Source organism: Dendropsophus ebraccatus, unplaced genomic scaffold, assembly GCF_027789765.1.
Source record: "Dendropsophus ebraccatus isolate aDenEbr1 unplaced genomic scaffold, aDenEbr1.pat pat_scaffold_574_ctg1, whole genome shotgun sequence".
Taxonomy (NCBI): domain Eukaryota; kingdom Metazoa; phylum Chordata; class Amphibia; order Anura; family Hylidae; genus Dendropsophus; species Dendropsophus ebraccatus.
In genome coordinates this window covers 9,101-35,507 of record NW_027210173.1, presented here as the reverse complement: position 1 = coordinate 35,507, position 26,407 = coordinate 9,101, and the positions used below count along the sequence as shown (strand labels likewise).

The 26,407-nt window shown below is 39.3% G+C and overlaps 1 protein-coding gene across 1 annotated transcript in view; it reads left to right on the top strand.

Annotated features, from left to right (window-relative positions):
* Positions 1-15,359, top strand: part of LOC138777494 (dedicator of cytokinesis protein 4-like) — a gene marked incomplete at its 5' end in the record, with an annotated part of 79,462 nt that extends 64,103 nt beyond the window's left edge. The window contains 3 exons of the mRNA XM_069956299.1: positions 465-599; positions 11,805-11,903; positions 15,217-15,359. Of these exons, the coding sequence (XP_069812400.1) occupies positions 465-599; positions 11,805-11,903; positions 15,217-15,315 (333 nt within the window). The remainder of the gene's footprint in view (positions 1-464; positions 600-11,804; positions 11,904-15,216) is intronic.
* Between the last annotated feature and the right edge of the window lie 11,048 nt (positions 15,360-26,407).

The following is a 26,407-nucleotide window of genomic DNA, read 5'->3' as shown; positions in this document are numbered from 1 at the left end:
AGTGAGGGCTATTTGTGGATTTTCAAGTAGATATCTATCTTATACAGGGTGACTACTATTGATGAGAGCAGTTATTTTCTTGCCAGAGCATGACTATCTTTTAGACCAACCATAAATGATGTGCACATCAGGAAATGATGTCTCATTGGTGTACCACTAATTTAATTTTAAAGTGATTTCCTGCCCCTCCAAGTGGGTTTATTAGGGGTTAACAGGAGAGTGATCACAGAGAGTTTTTTTTATTCTTTTCAAATAGGACACCATATCACTTGCAAAATGTCATTTTTTATTACATCCTCCGTAAAGTCATGTCATATTCATTAGAAACCTCTGTGTTGAGTACATGTTATGATTTACATAGTCAATGAAGACTAAAGCCATTTTCCTTAATACTTGCTACAGCTGAACCAAATGTTTTTCTGTCGATTTTTTTGATAATATATTATATATTTGGTTATATTTAGGAGAAGTCTGCAATGAAGGAAATTGATGTGATTGTGAACAGCTTGTTGGATATTTTACTAAGGACTATTTTAGAAATTACAAGTAGGCCTCAACCTTCAGGTTCTGCTATGAGACTTCAGTTTCAGGATGTAACTGTAAGTATTTGGCTTGACATGTAGACAGTTTACTGTATTAAAGTTTTTCGCTTTGTTTCAAACATGTGGACCACTTTGTATGTAATATAAACATCTCAGTACTGTCCATTCATATATTTGTACATTGCAATCAGATTGCCCCTAAGGCGTCTTTTTCAGAACTAAATAGCCCCAAGCTTGATTAACTTAATCTTAATACTGTAACCCACCCATTCCCTTAATTACACTGGTTACCCTCCTCTGCACCCGCTCCAGTTCATCCATGATTTTATTAACCTTGGGAGCTGCTGCCTGGCACTAATCACTAAAGTTAATTTTACTTTGAACCCCCAAGTCCTTTTCGGGAAGCAATTTTACCCAGTGTTTTATGATTTAACATATAATTGTACATTTTATTTCTACAGCTCAAGTGCATCACCTTTAGGGATGGTACGAACCTGCCGAGGTTCGGGTTCGTATGAACCCGAACGCTCGGCATCAGATTCCCGATGTCTGCCCGCTCCGTGCAGCGGGTGGATACAGTGGGAGGACCGCCTGGAAAACTGGGATACAGCCTATGGTTATGGCTATATCCCAGTTTTCCAGGCGGTCCTCCCGCTGTATCCACCCTCTCCACGGAGCAGGCAGACAGCGGGAATCATTGCCGAGAGTTCATTAATAAACATATTGAAAAGAAGTGGACCCAATACTGACCCCTGTTGTACTCCCCCCCCCCCCCCCCCCCCTTCTAACTGTGACTCAATTGGAGTGTTTTTCTTCAGAAACCATCCTCTTTCCTATCATTTAGCCTGAAAAGTACGGCCAATGTTTTCAGTTAAAACAATGGTTGTTTTTTTCATAATGCAATGATTTGCCTTAAAGTAAATTTTTTTAAACAGCTGTTGTTTCTGACTACGACCATCATAATAATGTTCATGTCCTTTTATTTTTGGCTGTTGTCTACAGACTTTTATGCAGTTTTCCATTTAAACAGCGGTCGTTGTTTGGGTGTCAAATAAGGGCTGCTGTTATATGTAGTGGGAACATTGCCTTAAAGGGGTTGTCTAGTTATAATCTTTTTCTTTAAAATCAACTAATATCAGAAAGTTATATAGATTTGTAATTTACTTCTATTAAAAAATCTCAAGTCTTCCCATACTTATTAGCTACTAAATGTTATGCAGGAAGTGTTTTATTTTCAATCTGACACAGTGTTCTCTGCTGACATCAATTTTTCTCGATTTTCTATGAATCCCCATAGAAAACCCTCTCCTGCTCTGGACCGTTCCCCTCTCGGCCAGCAGAGAGCACTGTGTGAAACTGAAAATAAAACATTTCCTGCATGACATTTAGTAGCTAATAAGTATGGGAAGACAAGATTTTTTAATAAAAGTAAATTACTTTCTAACACCAGTTGATTTGAAAGAAAAAGATTTTCACTGGACAACCCATTTAAGTTTCTTATTATTTATGAAGATAAAGAATATTTTTGTGATTTTCCTTTTACTTTCTGTGTCAGCAATTCTCTGTTGTAATCTTTGCTTTATTCTCTGCCTAGAACACTTTAACCCCTTGTTAACCTATCTTGTACCGGTATGGCTGCCTTTTCCCTTATGACCCGTGCCTTACCAGTACACCATTGGGTCCAGGGGTCTCTATGAAGCAAGCTCAGGAGCTGTTCATGCTTCATAGAGGGTAAGGACTGGCTGTCAGCAGCTGGGCCCTCACAGTTAATGACAGGCTACAGTGATTGCCCTCCCGCAATAAGTTTTCCTTATGTGGAGTTATCTTTTAAGTTCCTAGGGGGACTTAAAAAGCCTTAAAATAGTCTGTTTTTAAAAATATGCCATAGCCCCTCCCCCAATAAAAGTTGAAATCACCAACTTACCCAATATACAAATAAAAATAATAAAACTAGATTTGCATTTCCAGGGAAATACATAGTGCTTGAAAAGAGCGCCCCTTTACCATTGACTTCCATTTAACTTTAATCCTGGGTGCCGTCCCTTTAAGAGCGACTTGGGTCCCATCCCTTTAAGAGCAACTTGGCTCCCGTCCCTTTAAGAGTGACATGGGTCCCTTTAGGAGTGACCTGGGTCGCTTTAAGAGCAACGTGGGTCCCTTCGCTCTTAAAGGGACCCAGGTCACTCTTAACGGAACCCAGGTCGCTCTTAAAGGTACCTAGGTCGCTCTTAAAGGTACCTAGGTCGCTCTTAAAGGGACCCAGGTCGCTCTTAATGAGACCCATTTCACTCTAAAAGGGACCCAGGTCGCTCTTAAAGGGCCCCCGTTGCACTTAAAGGGACCCAAGTGGCTCTTAAAGGGAACCAGGTGGCTCTTAAAGGGACCCAGGTCGCACTTAAAGGGACCCATTTTGCTCTTAAAGGTACATATTTCGCTCTTAAAGGTACATATTTCGCTCTTAAAGAGCCCCAGGTCGCTCTAAGAGGACCCAGGTCACTCTTAAAGGGACATATTTCGCTCTTAAAGGGCCCCAGGTCGCTCTTAGAGGGACCCAGGTCACTCTTAAAGGGACATATTTCGCTCTTAAAGGGACTTATTTTGCTCTTAAAGGGACTTATTTCGCTCTTAAAAGGACTTATTTCGATCTTAAAGGGACCCATTTCGCTCTTAAAGGGACCCATTTCTCTCTTAAAGGGACCCATTTCGCTCTTAAAGGGACCCATTTTGCTCTTAAAGGGACCAAGGTCGCTCTTACAGGGACCAATTTCACTCTTAAAAGGACCAATTTCACGCTTAAAGGGACCCAGGTCGCTCTTAAAAGGACCCATTTTGCTCTTAAAGGGACATATTTAGCTTTTAAAGGGACATATTTTGCTCTTAAAGGGACATATTTTGCTCTTAAAGGGACCCAGGTCGCTCTTAAAGGGACATATTTCACTCTTAAAGGGACATATTTTGCTCTTATAGGGACCCAGGTCGCTCTTAAAGGGACCCATTTTGCTCTTAAAGGGACCCATTTCGCTCTTTAAGGGACCAAGGTCGCTCTTAAAGGGACATATTTCGCTATTGAAGGGACATATTTTGCTCTTAAAGGGACCAAGGTCGCTCTTAAAGGGACATATTTTGCTCTTAAAGGGACATATATTGCTCTTAAAGGGACATATTTTGCTCTTAAAGGGACCCAGGTCGCTCTTAAAGGGACATATTTCGCTCTTAAAGGGACCCAGGTCGCTCTTAAAGGGACTAATTTCACTCTTAAATGGACCAATTTCACGCTTAAAGGGACCCATTTTGCTCTTAAAGGGACCCAGGTCGCTCTTAAAGGGACGCATTTTGCTCTTAAAGGGATATATTTCGCTCTTAGAGGGACATATTTTGCTCTTAAAGGGACCCAGGTCGCTCTAAAAGGGACCCAGATTTCGCTCTTAAAGGGACCCAGATTTCGCTCTTAAAGGGACCCATTTCGCTCTTAAAGGGACCCATTTCGCTCTTAAAGGGACCCATTTCGCTCTTAAAGGGACATATTTTGCTCTTAAAGGGACCAAGGTCGCTCTTAAAGGGACCAATTTCACTCTTAAAGGGACATATTTCGCTCTTAACCCCTAGACGACCCTGAACGTAGGGTTACGTCATGGAAGTCTGTCCCCAGACGACCCATGACGTAACCTTACGTCCTGGGTGTTTTTTCCCGCTATGAAGCGCGCTCCGGAGCGGAGCGCGCTTCATAGCAGGTGGGGGCCGGCTGCAATCAGCAGCCGGGACCTCACCGGTAATGACACGCTGCAGCGATCGCGCTGCCGCGTGTCATTAACCCCTTAAACGCCGCGATCGCGGCGCGACCGTGCCGTTTAAGTGTAAGTGACCGGGGGAGTCCCCTGTCACTTACCGATCGGGACCCCCGCAGTGTGACTGCGGGGGTCCCGATCGTTGAAACGGACTGCCGGAGGTCTCTTACCTGCCTCCGTGCGGTCCGATCGTCGATCTGCTACACTGAGCCTGCACAGGCAGGCTCAATGAGCAGATCGCCGATAACACTGATCAATGCTATGCCTATGGCATAGCATTGATCAGTGTAAAAATCAAAGTACTGGATGTAAAAGTCCCCCAAAGGGACTTCAAAAGTGTAAAAAAAAAAAAAGTTCAAAACACCAACACACTACCCCAAAACCCCTCCCCCAATAAAAGTCTAAATCAGCCCCTTTCCCATTATATAAATAAAACATATAAAAATAAATAAATAGATAAACATATAATATACCGTAGCGTGCGTAATTGTCCGATCTATTAAAATATAATAAGCGTTATTGCGAACGGTAAACGGCGTACACGAAAAGAGGGGAAAAAGTGCGCGATTACCGATTTTATGTTACATTATATATTTAAAAAAATCAATAAAAAGTGATCAAAACGTCCGATCTTCACATTATGGTATTAATAAAAACTAGGAAACACGGGGAAGGGGGCCATTCACTAACATAACATACATTACAAAGTTGTATAACTTGTATAATGTGTGTTATTTATTGAATAATTGCTTACCGCCACACTACCCCTTTAACTTCCCATCTAGACAAATTTCATACCAATAAAACTCTCTGAAATAGTTTTTACCACCCTCCAATTAGCAATCCATTTCCCTTCGACATGGACCATACCAGGGCTGTGGACTTGGAAAGCCATACTTCTGTCTACCGTTTCATAAATGGCCATAGTCAGTAATAACAAATTTACTGAAGTAAAATGTTAACATTGGGCCGTTTCTCACGATTATAAAAGTAATCAGGCTACTTGGATAGAACATAATGCATATTTATTGGAAACAATTTCTGAACACATCAGATCGAACTAATAATTAAAAAGTTTTCTGGATTTAGAACATTGATTGTTTATCCACAGCTGCAGTAACCCATGCCACTGCACCATTTACTATTATGTATAGTTGGTGATGCAACGGCTACACTGAACAGCTGATTGTCAGGGATGTCTATACACTGCCAAACAGACCTTTATGGCCTATCTTGTGGATAGGCCATCAGTGTTATAAACTTGACAGCCCCTTTAAACTCCTGCAAGTAAATATGTAATAACTTATGCACTTAATAATAAGGAATCCATGAATGTGTCCCCAGAAAAGTATTGCCTCAGTTAGTTCCTCCCTTGTGGGTGCCCTCAAATTCAATCTAATTAGTTGGGTTGGTGGTAAACCACTAACCACAGTTTAAATTATTTTTTCAGTCAATATTATTAAAAAGTTTTTTAAGCTATAGTCTGAGTCTCCAGCCAGAACTAGCTTAGATTTCACAGTCAGAAAAGTAATTTCACCTCTTCCTTCTGGAGGCATATACACAAGACTCAATGAACAAAAAAAATTAGGGATATTTGGCGTACAGGTAATAATTATGGAAAACATCAAAAGTTCGTGCTACAGTTGTGTCATATGACGAAAGTAGGGCATTCAAGCAAAAGTATACAATGGTGATTTCCTCATCTGTAACAATTTGTTGAAGCAAAACCCAACAACAGTGGTGGTTAAACCCCAACAAAAAATGTCAGTATCTCAATAACTTGTCATGTGCCATAGAGCATCAATTACAGCTCGACAACAATGTCTTATGCCTTTCACAAGTCGACCTATTCTTTACTGAGGCATAACATCACACTCCTTTTGAAGGGCGACTCTCAGGTCATTGAAGTTTTGGGGTATAAGCCTCTACACAGCAACTCAGCTAATCCCATACATTTTTGTCTGGGATTCAGGTCTGGAGAAAATGCATGCCACTCTATTTGAGGTACCCAGTCTTCAGCAGCTGATTCCTAATGATAAAACCTCAATGAACTGGAGCATTGATGTCCATGAAGATAAAATTGGCACAATGAATGGATAAATAAAGTAATTTACGTATTATGGGCTTGTCACTGTACCACTCACAAAGTGAAGGGCAGTTCTGTATTTACTAGACACACTTGCCGTCACTGTAATACCACCACCAACAGCAAAAGTGGCTGATGCATAGTGCTCTCCAATATAATTGCCGAACAGAAATGATGGCCACCAGAAATGTTGCAGTCAAGTAGAGTGTTATGCATCAGCCACAGTTGTCACCAAACAAGCCTTTGGTTGGCATGTTACAGTGTGAGCAGGTGTGTCTATTCAGTACAGAATTTATTAATCCCATCATTGTTCCCCTGCATGAACAACACAGGCCTAATTTCATCTTCATCACAATGCTCCAGCTCACTCAGACAATCATTCTCTTTACAGGGTCCTTAACAGCGTTTAAACTGACAGGTGGGAGGGGCTAAGAATAATGCTAAACACAGGTTCTAATTAGATCATTATTTAAACATATATTCCTATATGCAAAGATACAATAATATATGTAGCATATATTGTGAATCCTCATAAATATAAACTATAAACTGCAATTGATCATTTGAATCCTTTCTAGGCTTATTAATTCAAGAGATTCAAATTAATTGCAGTCTATTGTTTATGTTGATTAGCATACACAACTTCATACATCTCTATACTCTGAGGAGTCTCACTGAGAAACTGAAACCGCTCGCTGTATCTGTTTTCTTCCATACCTAGAACACTAACTCTGAAAACCTAAGACATTTTTAAAATTATGGGACATGTTATAGTCACATGAAGATGCTAAATATCTGCTACAAACATTTTGACAGAAGTGTCCCATAAACATGTTACTTGATTTTCAGTGACTCTGTGACACTGCAATTTTAATTCTGCAGCTTATCCTGCACAGCCCAGTAACATGTAGCCTTTTGGTTATTTCCTGTATTTAAGGACCTATAATTTGAACATCAGCCTGGTATGTGACATGACCCTAGTAGCTCCATTTTAGTACTTGAAACATTTGTCTGTCAGTTCATGTTTTTTTCAAGATTGCCTCACAGTAATTCACTTCAACCTAATGTAAAGCTTAATGGCATCTATATTACCCTTTCTATCACCCTACAGTGAAGCCGTCACATACTATCACATATTCACTCATTTTTTTCTGCCTGTTACTCTGTTAGAACATTATAACTTGAAATGAGTGCAAAAGTTACAGCAGTTTTTTTTTTTTTGCTACAGCACTTAAATAGACACCACATTTTCAATGAGGGTCCTTTTGCAGTCTTCAGCTCTCCACGGCTGCAAACACTGATAAGTGACATTGGTGGCCATTTACAGTGCCTTTACACTGCACAACCAATCAAGTAACTGGTACAGCAATCATTTATGCTGCAATTTATAAATATAAATTCTTAGTCTGCACATCCCCCGTATATACAGGGGGATGTGCGACCAGTAAACATATCTTTATTAGTCTGCTCACCAAATTAGATCAGTACACAAGCATACCGCACTTCAGCTGACACTTTTACACATGCAAAGTATCAGCCAATAATCAGCCAGTGTCAACGGGCCCTTACTAATCAGGTTACATGCTGCCCATAAAAGTCTTTGAAGAGGGGAGCGATGAGGAGTTAGCTTTAGTGTGAGACAGATGCCAACATAGATACAGCAGGTTATAGTAAGTGTTAAAGTCCCCATGCAGTCAGTAGCAATGCTGGGGCAATTATCTGGGCAGGAAGGGAGGCTGAAAGCTTGATCGCTGTTGCTGTTAATCTGCGCCATAGCGTTGCTTAACATACATTGTAAACGATCTTGGCATTGATCTTGGCATCAAGTGTCTGATTGGCACACTGCAGCATGATTACAGGGTGCTGATGGGTCTCACTTAACAAGCCAAAGGCCTATGCTTACCCTCCATCACTGCCAGTGTCTCTCCGCTATAGGAGTCTCGCTCGGCCAGACACTATTAGCAGAGCATCGAGCGCCTTTGTCATCCTGGGTGGGTCCTGGCTGTCAGTGATAGCCGGGGACCCGCCGCAACTGGCAGCAACGGAGCTGCGCTGTGGCACTGACAGTTAACCCTATAGATACTGAGGTCAGTACAACTGCAAGATCTATAGGGCTTCAGACAGAGAATTCTCCCTCTACAGAAGAAGTCTCTGTCTGGTAACCATTGGGCTCTAAGATGTGATCGCAGAGCCCCGATGGTAGCCATGGACACCGAAAGCCTCACATACGTATCCATTATGTACTAGTTGGTGTATTATTTTGGCCTGCCATGCTTTAGCATTATGAGCTATTGTGTCTAGGCAACCCATCGCGATTAAAGCTGCGCATGGTTAATGTGGTTAGGTACAGGTGCATGCACATTTGCACTTTGTCGTACTATCACCAGGCACTCTGTATTTATTTTGTTGAGTGAGCATTTACCTTTACCTCGTGTGGTTTTAGGCGGTGGCTGCAGGCCTTTGGGGCCATGTTTATTGGTTTGGACCCCATGTGTGGGAACTTTAAATATCTTTAATACTTAGGCTAGGCGTGTGTTTTCATTATTATTAATTTTTATTGTTACATTTGGAATAAGGATTATTTTTTTATATAACTGCCATTTAAGTGTCATTGCAGTTTTTGAGACACACCTTCTCTTTTTTTCCTGGTGACATCACTACTCCTCATGTACCCATTCATTGCAGTTTATCCTGAAAGGTCATCTGAAATGTTCAAGTACACTTTAAACCTGACACACAGTGCTGGTAATACTGCTTAATCTAATGTGTTTTTATGCAAGAACTTACACATAAAGATGTCCTGTTATGTTCTATACCCTTGGCTTGCTTACTTCTGCAGTCCTTGAACCTGTGCCTTTGATTTTCTGAAATACAGCAATACATATTTTCAAGTGAAAAGAAAAATTGGTTTTCAAAATTCTTTTTTTTGTATGATGTAAGATTATGAGGGACATATGGTTGCCGTTTTCAGCTATATTATTGGCAGTGATGCCACAGTTTTGCTGACTGTTCAAAATTTGTCATGTTCTTCCCTACAGAGCCAATTAAATGTCAGTAAGTTCTAACAATATGTCCTTGTCATTCTACAGTGTGTACAGTCTTGCTACAAAGTACATCACTGTTCTCCAATTATAGCTACGTTTCTGGAGGTGGGGGATTAGTACTATTTCTACTGTGTACTGTGTAAACGGAGAGCAGTTTAAAAGTATGCTTATATAGGGATATTTACATATTTATGGTTATCCACCCTTTTATACCCTGAATATAATAGACTGAAATATAATAAAATATTAAAATGTTTACTCACCTTTTTAATCCCATGCCAATCCAGCACAGAAGCTCTAGTGTGTGCCCCAGTCTTTCTTTATTAGCTGACACTAACTGACACTTGATCGCTACAGCTATTTTGTGGTACTACACAAAATAGTTAAGGGTTAAGTAGTACTTCCATAGTACTACTTAAACCTTTGAGAACCGAGCCCAAAATGGCCCAGGGGACCGCGCAAATTTTGATCTTTGCGCTTTCGTTTTTTCTTCCTCACCTAAGAGCTCTAGCACCTTCAGATTTCTATCTACAGGGCCATGTTTTTTTACAGGAATAGTTGTACTTTGTAATGGTGTCTTTCATTCTACCATATCATGTATGATGGAACCCCAAAGTTGTTATTTATGAAGATATAAATAAGTGAAATTGTAAAAAAGAATGCAATATTGTAACGTTTGGGGGGTTCCTGTGTCTACGTAATGCACTATATGGTAAAAGCGACATGATACCATTATTCTATAGGTTAGTCCGAACACAACCACATGCAGGTTTACACAGATTCGATATATATATAAATATTTTTTTTTTTTTTTTTAATCAAATCCTTTTTTAAAATAAAAAAATTGTCCTATTGTGGATGCTTATAACGTTTTTATTTTTTCACCTACAGGGCTGTATGAAGTGTTATTATTTCCGCCATAATCTCTAGTTTTTAATAATACCATATTTGTGAAGTTCGGACGTTTTGATCACTTTTTATTGATTATATATATATATATATATATATATATATATATATATATATATATATATATATATATATTTATATTAACATAAAATCGGTAATCCGCGCACTTTTTCCCCTCTTTTCGTGTACGCCGTTCACCGTTTGCAATGATGCTTGTTATATTTTAATCGGACAATTACGCAGGCTACGGTATATTATATGTTTATTTATTTTTATAAGTTTTATTTTTATAATGGGAAAGGGGGGTGATTTTTTAACTTTTATTGGGGGAGGGGCTTTGGGGTAGTGTATTAGTGATTTAAACCTTTTTTTTTTTTTTTTACACATTTTAAGTCCCTTTTGGGGGACTTCTACATACATTACATTGATTACACACACTGATCATTGCTATGCCATAGACATAGCATTGATCAGTGTGATAGGCGAACTGCTTATTGAGCCTGCCTGTGCAGGCTCAGTGAACAGATCGCCGATCGGCCTGCACGGAGGCAGGTGAGAGACCTCCGGTGGTCCGTTTTAACAATCGGGGCCCCCCGATCGGTAAGTGACAGGGGAGTTAATGGCACGCTGCAGCGCGATCGCTGCAGCCTGTCATTAACGGTGAGGTGCCAGCTGCTCACTGCAGCCGGCCCCCACCTGCTATGAAGCACACTCTGCTCCGGAGCACTCTTAATAGCTCAGGACGTACCGGTACGTCCTTGGTCACCTGGGCGCAGAATTCCAGGACTTACCGGTACGTCCTAGGTCGTCTAGGGCTTAAAGGAAATGTGTAACTAAAAATGAACTGTTGTTTAAATCATGTTTTGTTAGAATATTTTTTTTGTATTCACAGTAGCACTTCATGAATAGATAGTGTGGAATTTGTTTTGAGAACCTGTTACATATATATCTATGGTTGCCATGGTCTTGATATTAAATTTTATTATGTGCCTTCTGGTAGGTGGGCCTTATTGTGGTTTCCCCCTGGTAAAAATGTTCACATTCTGGGTTTTTAATAACTAAGGAATTATATTTTGGATTTGAATTTATCAGGATGTACTCTAAATTTGTGTCTACCCTTCTTCTTCATTTTAATTTATCCATGTTACTACTGGCAACATCGCTCTGCAATAGAGGCTGTGATGCCAGTAGTACAGCATGTGACCAAGGTCACTGGCTGCGTAGGTCACATGTTTAATGCTGATAATAATCATGGCATCCACCAGAGCTTCTGTGCGGTCTTGCCACGGATCAGAGAAGAGAGAAAAGGTGGTTATTTTTACATATGGGCTACATTTACATTGTTTCTTACTTGTATCTTAGTTATCAGATTATAGCCATAACTTATTTATAAGTTTGTATGGATTAGCTTTATTTAATATATGTATTGGCATTTCAGGGTGAATTTGTTGCATCTTTGCTGTCCCTGTTGCGGCAAATGACAGACAGACACTACCAACAACTTCTAGAAAGCTTCAGCACAAAGGATGAACTTCGAGTAAGTCATTAATAGGAATATTATCTAATTTGTGTCTATATTTTATAAATAATGACATTATTAGAAGAAATACTATGGGGGAGATTTATCATCCAGTCTTTGGGCTTGAAAAAAGGGACAAAACACATAAAATATACACAAGCCAAAAAGACAGAAATGGCTGCACATCGCACCCATGGCTGACACCAAAGCTTATTCAGCTACATTTAAAACCAACATCAGATTTTTAGTATTCTGTCCTTTTTTTCATTGTGGCTAGCACTCGTGCTTTGTAAGACCCATGTGATCCAAATTAGCAGGAAGCACCTGTGTACATAAGGGGAGGATCTCCTAGTATTCTCCCATTCTACCTGCAGAGGAATGGAGAGAGGTAAGAGCTTGTTCACACTTGTGCTGCTTGGCGTCCACTTTTTCCGCCGGTGGTGCCTGCGGGGTTCGGGGGGGCCCTTTAGGGTCTGGTCCTGTGACAATGTGGTTGCAGGGCCATTCCGTGGCCCCCCTTCTCTGCTTGCGCACGTTTTGAGGGGATTGTGGTCACTGACCGGCACATGGATGTTTTTTGGTTAGGGACTCATGTGTATCAGAAGACCTGCACGTGGTGCATGAGGCAATATGGTTTAGCCAAATTGTATACTAACTTGTGATGTTTGTTTTAAATGTAGCTGAATAAGCTTTCGTGTCAGCCATGGGTGCGATGTGCAGCCATTTCTGTCTTTTTGGCTTGTGCATGAAAATTATACTGTAATCCCAATAGTTGGACAGTGTCAGTAAGGCAGGGCTTAATATCCGATGAGCCCCCTCTCTTTGCCTCAGTAAAATGCTGTTATCCACAGCTTCCCTCCCCCCTGTAATGAGACAGTATTACTTTAACCCCTTGATGACAGCCAACCGTTTTTGACAGCAGATGGTGCAGACCTTTTGTCTGCAGCAATGTCTTATGACTTTACAGGTTCTTAATTCTTAGGGATTAGTTTTTTAGGCATGGGAAGGATTTGAAGAACCTTTGATCCTGCCTGTTTAACCCTTTTATTGGGTTCATTGGCTTTCGTGGCCCATGACCGTGGCTCGGTCAAAGGGGATTCGGTCACCGGGTTTCCCTGTGACCCTATCAGACTCTGGGGAAATTTTCCAAAGTCAGCCCCAGGGACCTAGAGGGACCTGGGGCTGTCTGTTTGCTGTGTCTGCTGCTAGGGTTTGTCCCTAGCAGCAGCCCAACACATGGTACAGTATATTGTATTAGCATGCAGGAGTATGCAAATAGTAATGTATTCCTTTATTGGGTTAAAGAAAAAAAGTATTTAAAAAAAGTTTAAAAAGTAAAAAAAATTTATAGCGCATATATATCAAGTCAAAATACAGCACATTTTCCATTCTGCTTTGCCATGATATAGTACTATTGAAATTGCACTGGACTGAAAAGTCTGCACTGTGCTGGATGTGGTGGATGATTTACAGCAGCAGCAATAAATGAAGGAAACAGCAGCAGCACAGCAAGAATTACACTAAACACAAAAACTGCTGCTGCTAAGATAAGCCTTAGATTTACCTTGCATGGAGAGCGAACATTTCTCTGGAGGCCAGATACAGCTTGCAGATTCAGTCTTACTCTCTTTCTCTTTTACTGTGCACATGCTAAGCCCTGCCCCTGTTTTTAGTTTTTTTGCCATGCTGTGACTATTAATAAAGACAGCCTTAGCCTAACGCCCAATTCATACATTCATAATGTTTTCTGTAGCTGTGCAATTACAGAGAGGATTATGGATGTGTATCTGTAACTGTTCATATGTGCACAGACCCATTCATCCAAATAGGTGGCCACAACATGGATCAGTAACACCTATGGATGTGTCTAAAGGACGCATTTGCAGGTCAACAAATGCAGAAAGAATAGACAGATGTGGGAAAGGGGCCTGAAAGGTAGTGGGCAGCAAGATGTGGGAAAGGGGCCTGAAAGGTAGTGGGCAGCAAGTTGTAGGGAAGTTGTAGTGGCCAAGACTTTAGAGCTTCAGTGTTGAGTAAAGAGATGTTCAGTGTTGAGTAAAGAGATGTTCAGTGTTGAGTAAAGAGATTTGGGCATTACCACCTCCCATGTTATTGTTGTAATATTTCACTATACCTTTCAGGCTTGATCACTATAGGTAAAGAAATGCTATTGCTTGAGTTTAAAATAGCTATGCCCCCTCAGTGTATCTATCCTCAGTGACCACCATTTAGAATTTGTACTTCATATCAAAGGACTTCCTATCTCAGCACTTGTATATAAAGATGGTGTTCATCAAAAATAAATAGTCTGCAGCATAAAATATTTGAGAATAATTTCCACAGAGGTCTTTAAAGTGGTTGCATGAATATTGAGCTTTTTGTTGAGTACTTTATTATTTAGTACTTAGCTAATGAAGGACACATTTTCATTTATAATTAACTGCTAAGTCTTAAGCCTGTTCAGAAAATCCATGTAATTCAATTAGGCAGTACATTTTGAAGTTGATTAAGTAATCAGAAAGTGCAACATCAAAATAAATTCATATATCTATCATCATTTTAACACTCATTCCTTACTCATACACACATATAAGTATATATATGCTGTGTGTATACATATATACAGTATATTAGCCAAAAAGATTCATGGCACTCAAATCCATAAAGAATAGTGATGGGTTCACTCACACACAACCTGTTATCATTGTAATACTATGGTATTATCTAGTGTATGTTGCAACAAGAACATGAGGGATGTGTGGCAATATTGTACAACTTTGACCATTTGGGCTGTCACTAAACAGTGGCTTTACCATGTTGGGGCCACTTCTTATTAATCAGTGTTGAGTACAATCCACTCATCCAGCCTTTTGTAGTTATTGGTTATCCCTATTATGGGTATGTGGATGAGTAAACACCCTAAACGTTTAGTCCAGTTTTGGAAATGTTCAACTGATCTTGCAATTAGAACATGCAAGGGCAATGGTTACTATGCTGCTACTTGGCAGACCCTGTCCCAGATCTTCCATTTGGATTAAAATGTATGTGTTTTTAAACAGATTGCCATTGTTACTGGTCACATATGGGATAATATTTGTAACCAGAAAAATAACAACTTATTATCTTCGTTTTGTTATCTGTGTTGTATGCCAAACTTTTGATTTTGTTTTTTAAGAATTTGCAATATGAAAACACTGCACTTAGTTTTCTCTTCTACTAGACATTTATTGTGGTGTGCTGGTCTATATTTGTCCCAATTGCGTATGTGTGCGAGTATTTATTAAAAGATTTATATCCATTATGCTTTAATATATGTGGTCTTTATTTGCAGGATTTTTTGTTGCAAATTTTTACAGTGTTTCGAATACTCATAAGACCCGAAATGTTTCCTAAAGATTGGACTGTTATGAGATTTGTTGCCAACAAGTAAGTGGCTACAGGGTTTTTCTCTTTTATGTGAAGCTGTAAATTATTTCCTAGCATTTAATTTTTTTTCTTTTTGTTAATTAAAAGGAAACGGACAGCATGGATATGCATATATTGATGCTGCCAGTTTCCCATTGCTGATCACCCAAGCAGTACTTAACTTCTTATGCTGTTCTGTGATCTGGCATGTTCCTAAAAAACTATCTTTATCCTGGGCTAACAGAGGTGTGTGAATCTCTGTGCGCGCCCCATGCTGCCTTTGCCCGCCCCTTTGATAGGCATATCCATGCTGTCAGTCTCCCTTTAACCCCTTCCCTCCTGGGCATATTTTCGTTTTTTGCGTTTTCATTTTTTCCTCCTCTGGTTTTAAAGGCCATAGCACTTGCATTTTTTCACCTAAAGACCCACATGAGCCCTTATTTTTTGTGCTAACTAATAGCAGACTTAATTTTTGCATAAAATATATTGCGAAACCAGCAAAAAATTATATGCACAGTGAAATTGAAGATAAAACGCAATATTTTTTATTTAGGGTGGTTTTGTGTTTACGCCATGTGCCATATGGTTAAACTGACTTGTTATGCATGTTCCTCAAGTTGTTACGATTACAATAAATGTAATATGTATAACTTTTATAATATTTGATGGTTTATATAAAATTAAAATCTTTCAAAATAACTAAATGTTCTTTAAAATTGCTCTATTCCCACGCTTTTATCCTTTGGTCTATGGGGCTGTGTGAGGTGTCATTTTATGCACCATGATGTGTTCTTTCTATCGGTACATGGGACTTTTTTTTTATCTCTTTATTACAATTTTTCTGAATTTGATGCAACCAAAAATGCACAATTTAGCACTTTGGGATTTTTTGCGCTTACGCCGTTTACCGTGCAAGATCTGGAATGTGATAATTTAATATTTCAGGCAATTACGCGCACGGCGATACTAAATATGTTTGTTTATTGTTATTTATAAAATGGAAAAAGGGGGGTGATTTAAAGAGTAACTATAAAATATTTTGACCTTTCAGTTTTAGTTAGCTTAGGTCATGATAAGAATTTTTTGCAAAATACATTAATAACCTAAAATGAACAGTTTTTTAAATACATGAAGCATAAAGTCCCCTCAGAGCAGTGTTTGCCTTTGAGTTATTTCTGCATTTCTGCTGGACATGCCCCTCCCTGGAGATCCGTACAGAGTAGCAGCTAGGTATAGACTCTGACAGGAGGATCAGATAACAGCCCTGACAGAAACATAAACAAAACTTTCTCCTCCCCCACCTCCTAGCAGCACGTCCTCCCCCCTCCCCTCACAGAGGGGACTTAGCAGAGCTGAGGGTGTTGTGTGTGTAAGGAGCAGCGCAGGGGAGGAGATGGATAAAGGGACAAGTACCCAGTGCTTCAACCAGGAAGGACATGCCACCATGACTCCAATGTACTGCATGAGGGGGAGTGGGTGAGTCACTAAGGGGAGGACTACAAGTCCCAGCACAACAAAGCTGTAGTCCTTCCATAGTACATATATCATTCACTATCAGAGGTCTGCAGCAGGTGCCCCCACCTCCATGGCTGACATTATCCTACAGTGTTATGAGAGCAGATAACTGTAATCCCACTGTGTGTGGTAACATCTGCTGGGGCTCTGTCTCTAATCTTACAGTGTGTTATACCATCTGCTGGGGCTCTGTATCTAATCCCACTGTGTGTGATAACATCTGCTGGGGCTCTGTATCTAATCTTACAGTGTGTTACACCATCTGCTTGGGCTCTGTATCTAATCCCACTGTGTGTGATACCATCTGCTAGGGCTCTGTATCTAATCTTACATTGTGATACTGTATGTTGGGGCTCTATCTGATCCTTTTATGTGTGATACATCTGCTAAGGTGCTGCTCAGTGAATGGAGGGACCCAGCCAGGAGATGAGGGATAGGCCACGCCCACTTTCTGTCAGCCAGAAGAAAAATTCATTTATTCTTCTGAGACAAACAACTGGGGATACCTCAGCGAGCGCACACACTGTCAACACAGTTTATGGCTTTTTTTAAAGGGTAACACGTGGGCTTTTTATCTGAGAAATTTCATTTTTTGGCTAGTTAAATTATAGTTACGCTTTAAACTTTTATTAGGGTAGGTTTTTTTATTATTAAAAACACTTTTTTTTTTCCACATACAGTAATATGAAGCCCCCTGGGGGACTTCTATATACACAGCACTGATCTCCCATTGAGATCAATGGTGTGTATATAATAGAGCACTGATCCATTATATCGGTGCTCTATTATAATGGACTGCAGAAGACCATTTAAATAGATAGCCGAGCTGGGATCAGCGCCATTCCGAGGGGGGAGATCCAGCCACTAGACACCAGGGACAGGGGCAATCAGGACTGTTAGAGGCAGCTGTCAGCTTTGACAGCTGCATCTAACTGGCCTAATTAGCAGGCGCGGAAGATCGGCGGCACCCGCTAATAGCGGCGCAGCCCCTCTCTGAACCTCTCCCCCGCAGGACGTGCCGGTACGTCCTACGGAGGGAAGGAGTTAAAATAATAACAAGTGGTACAGAACATTAGAAGGGAAGGGAATCAAGTGCCCAAAAAATGTGTGTATTCGCTTTTTTTAGAAGGATTCATTTAATAAATATTGAGAGGGACTTCCAGTTCCAGCGCGCACAGGATGGCAGCACTGTGAAGGAGCTCCCACAGTAACTTACTATAGACTCTGCTCCCAGCTGTTACCCGTTACCACGGTAAATACCAGAACACCTGACATATTCCTTTACCCGTTAGGGACATGGAGAAACAACAGCAGCGTGCTGGGAAGCAACACAGAGCCCCCTCTTCCTCTATACCTCTCCCACAGAGGGAGACAACAAAATCCAAGATGGCTGTGTCTCCTCACACAGCAGCGCAGCACATCACCACAGGAGACACAATTATAAATCATTCACCTCCTGCTTCTTCTGAAATGGTCACAAATGACCCCAACACTGAATCTTTTATTCCTGGACTGTCTATTTCCTGTAAATCACTAGCCATAGAAGTGGCCAAAATAATAATACCAGACATTACTGCTTCTTTGGAAGCCACTATATTGACCTCACTATCTGCTATACAGGGAGACATTTCTCATCATACCTCCCAAATACATGAATTAGAAGAGCGCCTAGGGTTAGTGGAGGATGAACTAGCCACGACTAAATCTAAGCTACAAACAACTATGAAACTTACAGCAACATTAAGGGACAAGACAGATGATTTAGAAAATAGATCAAGACGGAGTAACCTTCGCATAATAGGTCTGCCTGAAAGCATAGCATTGTCACAATTATCCATCATCTGCACCTCAGAATTACCACAGACCCTAGGTTTACAAGGTTCTTGTCAAGTAGAAAGGGCACATCGTATAGGCCCTCGAGCAAACACTTTAACCCCTTCCAAAAAGGCAACTACTAACAAACCGAGACAAGTAATAGTCAAATATCTTAATTATGCAGATAAAGCTGCTATTTTACAGGCGTTTAGGAAAATGAAAACTGAAGTTCTTATAAGAGGTCACAAAATTCTGATATTCAATGACTATTCTGCTACAGTAGTCCAAAAACGAAAAGCATTTGCACCAATATGTACGGCACTAGTACATCAGCAAATTAGATTTGCACTCCTCTTCCCTGCTATTCTAAAAGTCTTCAAATCAGATGGATCTACCAGTGTATACCAGACCCCTGAAAAGCTTCGTCTCTCCTAGAGAATTTGAGAGAACAGACTTCTGCTAACTCCTCCTGGGGATAAGAACAAGAGACGACGTCTTGATAGTCCTACATCTCCTTCAGCAGATATGGAGTGATGAACTATACTGACTAACATGTCTAACAAGAGTCATCATCTTACTTCAGATATTTATTTATATCTCCTATTCCTTTATATTCCATCATTTTCTCCCTTTACTTATGCTCCTCCTATTCTACTATGACTTCCTAAGGTTTCACCTTAAAGAAAGAGTTTTCCTTTACCAAATTAGTCATGGCATTTGTTTACTTGTACAAATCCTGCTTGAATAGGAAAATGTATAGGAAGAGATATTGCTATGTAGTATTATTGATATTAGCGAGTTACGTTTTCTCGCCATGTTTCTATTTGTTTTCTATTTCTTCTTTTTCTTGTATCTTTCTATTTTCTCACCAGGCTATATGCCTGCTCGGAGTCAGCGAATACTCCGCATGTTTCTGTGTGAAAAAAGTGAAGTCTAATACCAACTTTCTTTCGCTTATTTAGTTGTAATATTTAGATATATTGCAATATTATTGCTATACTGCTCTCTGTATATATTATGTAAGGTTTTTTTCAGTTTTTATGCTGTCAGGTGTAATTGTAACCTGAATCTCTCATCTATATTTTTCTTAGCCCTACTACTGCTGTGTGCTCTTGGGGTGCCTGCCTCTTATCACTTCATCCGCTCCTGGCTTTTATGAAAATCGTTTCTTGGAATGTAAAAGGTTTGCGCTCTCCTTCCAAAAGAGTGCTCATCCTTAAACACCTTAGAAGACTGGGAGCGGATGTAGCGTTATTACAGGAATCTCATTTGTCTGAATCAGATTATGTTAGAATGAAAAGGTTTTGGGTAGGTAAAGTCTTTGGATCTCCTGCTCAAAATAGGAAGCGTGGTGTGGTAACTCTTATTCATAGAAATTTTGTCCACTCTATTGTTTCTCAAACCTCAGAAGGGAGATTTCACCACATGGTTTTGGATACTCCATCTGGACATATAAGCTTATATAATGTTTATGGCCGTAATAACAGACGAGCTCCATTTTTCCAACACTTAGAATCGTCCCTTCTTCAAGATGGTGAATCCAAAATAATAGTAGGAGGTGACCTCAATACAGTTTTACACCCGCATGAAGATAGGAAACGTTCCACTCCTCTGACAAGGAATTCTCCTCCACCTATATTATTTTTAACAAATTTGTTATCTAGTACTCATCTAGTGGATTCCTGGCGTCATCTTCATCCTGAAGAAAGAGAAATTTCTTTTTTCTCACATTCTCAGATGGCTTGGTCCAGACTTGACTATATGTTAGTCTCACAGGGAGACTTGAGCCTACTAGATGACTCTGTCATAAATGATATGGTTATATCTGACCATTCTCCGATTACTTTAACCCTACGTGATTCTTACCCTAAAGGAACAGACATTATTTGGAGATTTCCAGCAGTTTTAGCTTCAGATGAAGTCTTCAAAAATCTTCTTAAAAAATGGTGGTCACAGTTTTGCGACACTAATGCCACTAATGGAAACTGCCAAAGCTGTACTAAAAGGCAATGTAATCTCTTATCTCTCTGCACGTAAAAAAGAAGCGACCACCTCTTACAATACTCTTACAACTAAACTTCGTAATGCATACACTACCTTCTTATCTTTACCTTCTGAACAAAATAAATCCCTTTGGTGTATAGCAAAAAAGGAATTTGAATTAGCTCAAGAAAAACTTAATAATTTATATAAAGATCACTATGTTTCTCGTCTTTATAAATATGGTAATAAAACAGGAAAATTATTAGCTAACTTAGCAAAAAGTAAACGCCCTATTTCCCATATAAAAAATATAAAAGATCATAATGGTTTATTACATTCTGATCCAAAAACTATTTCTAATATTCTTCAAAAATTTTACCGATCCCTTTACTCTTCTGATCTTTTAGATCCTTTAGCGGGTCAACAGTTTCTCCAGTCTCTGAATCTTCCCAAATTGGATGAATCTTCTCTGGCATCATTAAATGCCCCCATCTCTCCTGAAGATATCTCTAAAACAATATCTACCCTTCATAATAATAAAACACCAGGGCCAGATGGATTTAGTGGAAAATTTTATAAAGTTCTAAATACTGATCTGGTTCCAACTCTCCAAAAAGTATATCAACATATAATAGATAATAAATGCATGTTACCTTTAGGGGAAATGGCCTATATTAGATTACTCCATAAACAAGGGAAAGACCCACAACTTCCATCCTCATATCGGCCTATTTCTCTTATAAATCAAGATTTAAAAATTCTTATGAAAATTATGGCTGACCGGCTTGCTTTATTTCTCCCTAAGTTGATTAGTAGCCACCAAGTTGGCTTTATAAAGGGCCGCTCAGCGATAACTCATATTAGGACAGTTCTAACCATACAGGAAGTAGTACGACGAAGGGAAAATCCAAACCATTCACCAGGACTGCTTGCCTTAGACGCTGAAAAGGCATTTGATAATCTTAACTGGGAATGGATGGATATGACCCTCTCTCGTTATGGCATTACAGGACCTTTTAATGATCTTATCTCTACCATATACAATAACCCAATAGCTCGCATTCATTCACCTGGATTCTTGTCTGACACTTTCCCAATCCTTAAAGGAACCAGACAAGGTTGCCCAATGCCCCCCCTTCTTTTTGATTTGGCATTAGTGCCCTTAATTAGATTTCTTCTCCTCACACCTGAATTTAAAGGCATTCAAGTAGGCAATGAAGAAGTACGTATAGCTTGCTTGGCTGATGACACCTTATTATTCCTAGAAAATCCCACATCACACATCCCTGGTGTTTTAAAAATCTTGAAAAACTTTGGCTCATTTTCTGGTTTTAAAATTAATATTACTAAAAGCCAATTGTTACCCTTAATACCACACTTGGCTCCCCATATTTACCCTGAACGTATATGTATAGCAAAACAACACCTTTTATATTTAGGATTTAAAATTGGACATACCCCTTCTTCTCTCTACTCATTAAATTATATTCCAATCTTCCAAAAAATAGAACAAGAACTTGATAGGTGGAAAAATTTACCCCTTTCAATCTTAGGCCGTATTCATCTTATTAAGATGATGTCATTTGCTAAATTATTGTATCCCTTACAAATGATCCCCTTACTACTAAAACATAAGGATATTTCTCGACTCAGATCAGCCTTTACCAAATTTATTTGGAGGTCAATACGACCAAGAATAGCATATGATACTCTCAGCCTCCCCAAACATAAAGGTGGTGCTCAATTACCTAATATCAGATTCTATAATTTGGCCTCCATTTTCAGACACATCAGAGACTGGATTAACGGTACTTCTTTCTTTTCTAATTATTCCTTGGAGTCTGCTCTTTCTTCTCCTTGGCCCTTGGCTTCGCTTCTTCACTTCTCTATTTCAGAACTACCCTCACATTTAAAACACAATGTTATTATCGCTGATACCGTGGCCACATGGAAAGCTTTAAGTAAATTGTATAAACTCCCATTTAGTCTTTCTAAGTTTTTCCCATTATGGGACAATCCCCTCTTTCTACATGGTAACATCAATCCTGACTATATGGTATGGAAACAAAAACAAATCACTCACTTAAGTAACTTCCTGGACTCAGATAAGGGAGAGTTGTTATCTTGGGAAAAATTTAGAGACATGTATGATATCCCTCCCCATCACCAGGTTTTATTTGAACAACTGTGTTCTTTTGCTATTAATAGAGTTAAATCTTGTGCGAAGGCAGAAAAAACTAATGATTTTGATTTTCTATGCTCCAATTCTTCTCCCACCTTATCTCTTTCACAAATATACCGTAGGATATGTGTTGATTCCTTACACAAATCTCCTCCCCCTTTTCTTCGGAAATGGGCTGCAGAAATACAAACAGATAATTTTGAACAAAAATTGCTAAATAGCATCCGATATGTTACTGCAGCCACTCCCAGTGTGAAATTGAGGGAAATTCACTTCCGGCTACTCCATAAGGCAATTTACGCTTTTAACTTTTCTTACTCCACCATGCCAGATGATTTCTTGACATATTGTCCAAAATGTAAAGAACCTAACGCAGATTTATTACACTGTGTTTGGTCTTGTTCTCAAATTCAGACATACTGGCAATTAGTACAAACCTTTATTCAGAATACATGGAATGAATTCATACCTCTAACTCTACTCAGTTATGTTTTTCATGTTATGGTGGCCGGGGCTGGAGATCCCTCTAAAAAACCTATTGCCTCAAAATGTATTCATCTTACTCTGTTATTGGCATTAAAAGGCTTACTAAACCACTGGATCTCTGACACACTTCCCACTATTTCTGAGCTAACAACCTCGCTTAAAAAAAAACTCTTCATTGGGAAATGCTGGATGCAATCCGCAACAAAGATGTTTCCACAAAAAATTTCATAAAAAAATGGAAATTTTTTCTCTTAAAGGTTATGTCGCAGGAGGAGAGGGAAGCTGTTATGAAACACTTTTGTAATACTGTTTGGTATCAGACAGCGGAGGCAAGGGGCACCCTAGGAGTACTCAGAGTTCCTTAATTATATTAAAGATAGAGATTCTTTATCTACATTTCTTTCGATCCTGTAGAGCATTAATTTTTGTTCTTTAGATTCTATTGTTTTTTTATAGCAAAATTGTTTTCAAACTTACTATATTGTATCCTATTTATGTCTTCCTTTGATATTTAACTGTATTGTTATAGATAAAATTTGAAAAATCTAATAAAAATATTTGGAAAAAATAAATAAATATTGAGAATTGCTAATTGAGAAAGGAATAAAAAAAAACTAAGAGAAAATGCTTAGTTTGGCGAACTAGAGCTGATGAACATACCAATGAAACAAGTGCAGAGATGAGGTGCGGTACATCATAAACAACGTACCAGAAACCAGTGCAGAGATGGGGTATGATACATCAGAAACAATAGGACCAGAAAGTGTGAGTGTATGTGATTACAAAGTCTTCCCAAGGGCTATGCTAACCTAATTACCATAGATTTTTCCATTGATTACCATATGGGCTGCCAAGAGGAGGACATACACCAGGCTTTTTGTTATTATCCAGGGAAGGATGGCTGGATCATCTTGTAGCTGTGCTTGTGTGTGGGAGCTCAATAACCATACCCCAAAAACCAGGCATGCCCACCAGACATGTGTCTTAGCGCCCTGAGCCTAATCACATCTCCAACAATCTGCTTGCTGGGCAGGAAATAGAAACTGAAGCAACAAAGGGACTCCTCCAAATTGGTCTCCTAGGCTTTACTAAATACTAATGCCTTACTAATGTCCAGAGTAAAATTAAGTTTTTTTTTTCTTGTTGCACCTATACAAATACATATTAAAGGAAAATATGTTTAAAACCTTTTTCAAGTTGTGTGATGGGTTTGCCCAGCAGGAGCTGTCAGCAGTGATAAAGCTGGTAACAAAGTTGGTAACAATATATACAGTATTTGGCATTGAGTAGCAGGAATAAAATAGTTTGTATAGATAGATACAGTATAATAGTATAATGCATCACTACTTAGGCCACATGCCCCACTGCAGAGAAACGCATGTGGGCACAACTACTTCCCCATACGTTCACCATTAGACACAGGATGTTGCTGGTCAATCCCATGGAGGTTTGCATATGTTCATTGCTATGGGAATGCTTTCTTACTGTACATCCACAAAGGGCCATGTTATTAAATTGTTTTGAGAATGAATCATTTTCCTTTTGTTGTGCAGCTTTAAGTAGTTTAGTTACTGTTCTTTAATAAAGCACTGAACCCTGTTTTTGCATTAAGAACCAAACTATAGCTAACGGGATATGGTTAATTTGTCTTTGACAATAAAACACTATAATATGACACTTTTCTAGCTGTTAACATTAAATTTATGCTACATTTTCTATGATTGAAAAGCATGTTCTAAAAGTATTTTTACAGCATGAAGTAATCCTAATGTAGGATTTGAGCAACTTTTCTTTGTAATTTTTTTTTTTTTTTAGTATAACAGTATACAGTGGTGCCTTGGATTACGAGCATAATTCGTTCCGGGACTGAGCTTGTAATCCAAATCCACTCTTAAACCAAAGCAAATTTTCCCATAAGAACTCATAGAAATGCAGACAATTGGTTCCACACCCCAAAAATAATGATTTTTTTTTTTTCTTAAAGAGTCACTGTCGTATTTTTTTTTTGTTGCAGAAATCAATAGTCCAGGCGATTTTAAGAAACTTTGTAATTGGGTTTATTAGCCAAATCTGCCATTATCTGCATGTAAAAAGACTTTTCCCAGGTCCCCCCCTCCTTCCTCTTTTTCATCCACTCTGAAAAATCTGAAAATTGTGACTTGTTGCAGGAGACGTACCCTGTCTGCTCTAGGGAGAGGGGAGGGGGGAGGAGGAAGGAGGGAGTTAGCCGGCAGCAGAAAGCAGATAACAGAGGATTACAGGCACGGAGCTGGGTGACAGCTGTAATCTGAGCTCAGACAGGTCAGTGGTGACTGTCACAGGAGATATCCCGTGAGGGATTTGTAGATTAACTCTTTGTTGTCCTGTTTTGGTCTTTTCTTTAGCTCTATCCATAGGAGAACAATGAAGACAGGGGGAGAGCTTCAAACTGATTTTTCATGATAAAAATGCATTTTTCGGATAATAAACCCAATTACAAAGTTTCTTAAAATCGCCTGGACTATTAATTTCTGCAAAAAAAAATTCTCGACAGTGACACTTTAATAACATGTAAAACAAATGAAACAAACATTTAGAAACAGCTGAATATTTGATATTTACAATTATATATATTTATATTTCAAATTACTGTACAGTATAGCAATCAGCATGTGGAGTATAATGTACATTAAGTGCATAAACCTGAAGAAACAGCAGCTGTTTGTGGATACAGGATTGAGCTGCAGATCCCCATAATGGCGAGGATGGGAAACACACGGGCTGACAGAGACTGCAGGGAGTATGAAGGAATGAGCAGGGTGTAGAGTGAGCACAGTTCAGCAGCACTCTGTCTGGGGAGCTATGAAGAGATTACCTCCACAGTCCTGTCCCCTGATGTAAGCCCCAGCCTGAAGTAGATCTGCTATGATTTGGAAGGTGAGGGAAACTTCCTAAATCAGAGTACAGTGCTGTAGACCACGCTATGCTGACCATGATCCTCCCCCACTCGCGTTCCCACCCAGTACAGGGAGCTCTTAAACCAAAGCAATGCTCTTATACCAAGTCACAATTTTGAAAAACTGTGAGCTCTTAAACCAAAACGCTCTTAATCCAATTTACTTTTAAACAAAGGTACCACTGTATATATATATATATT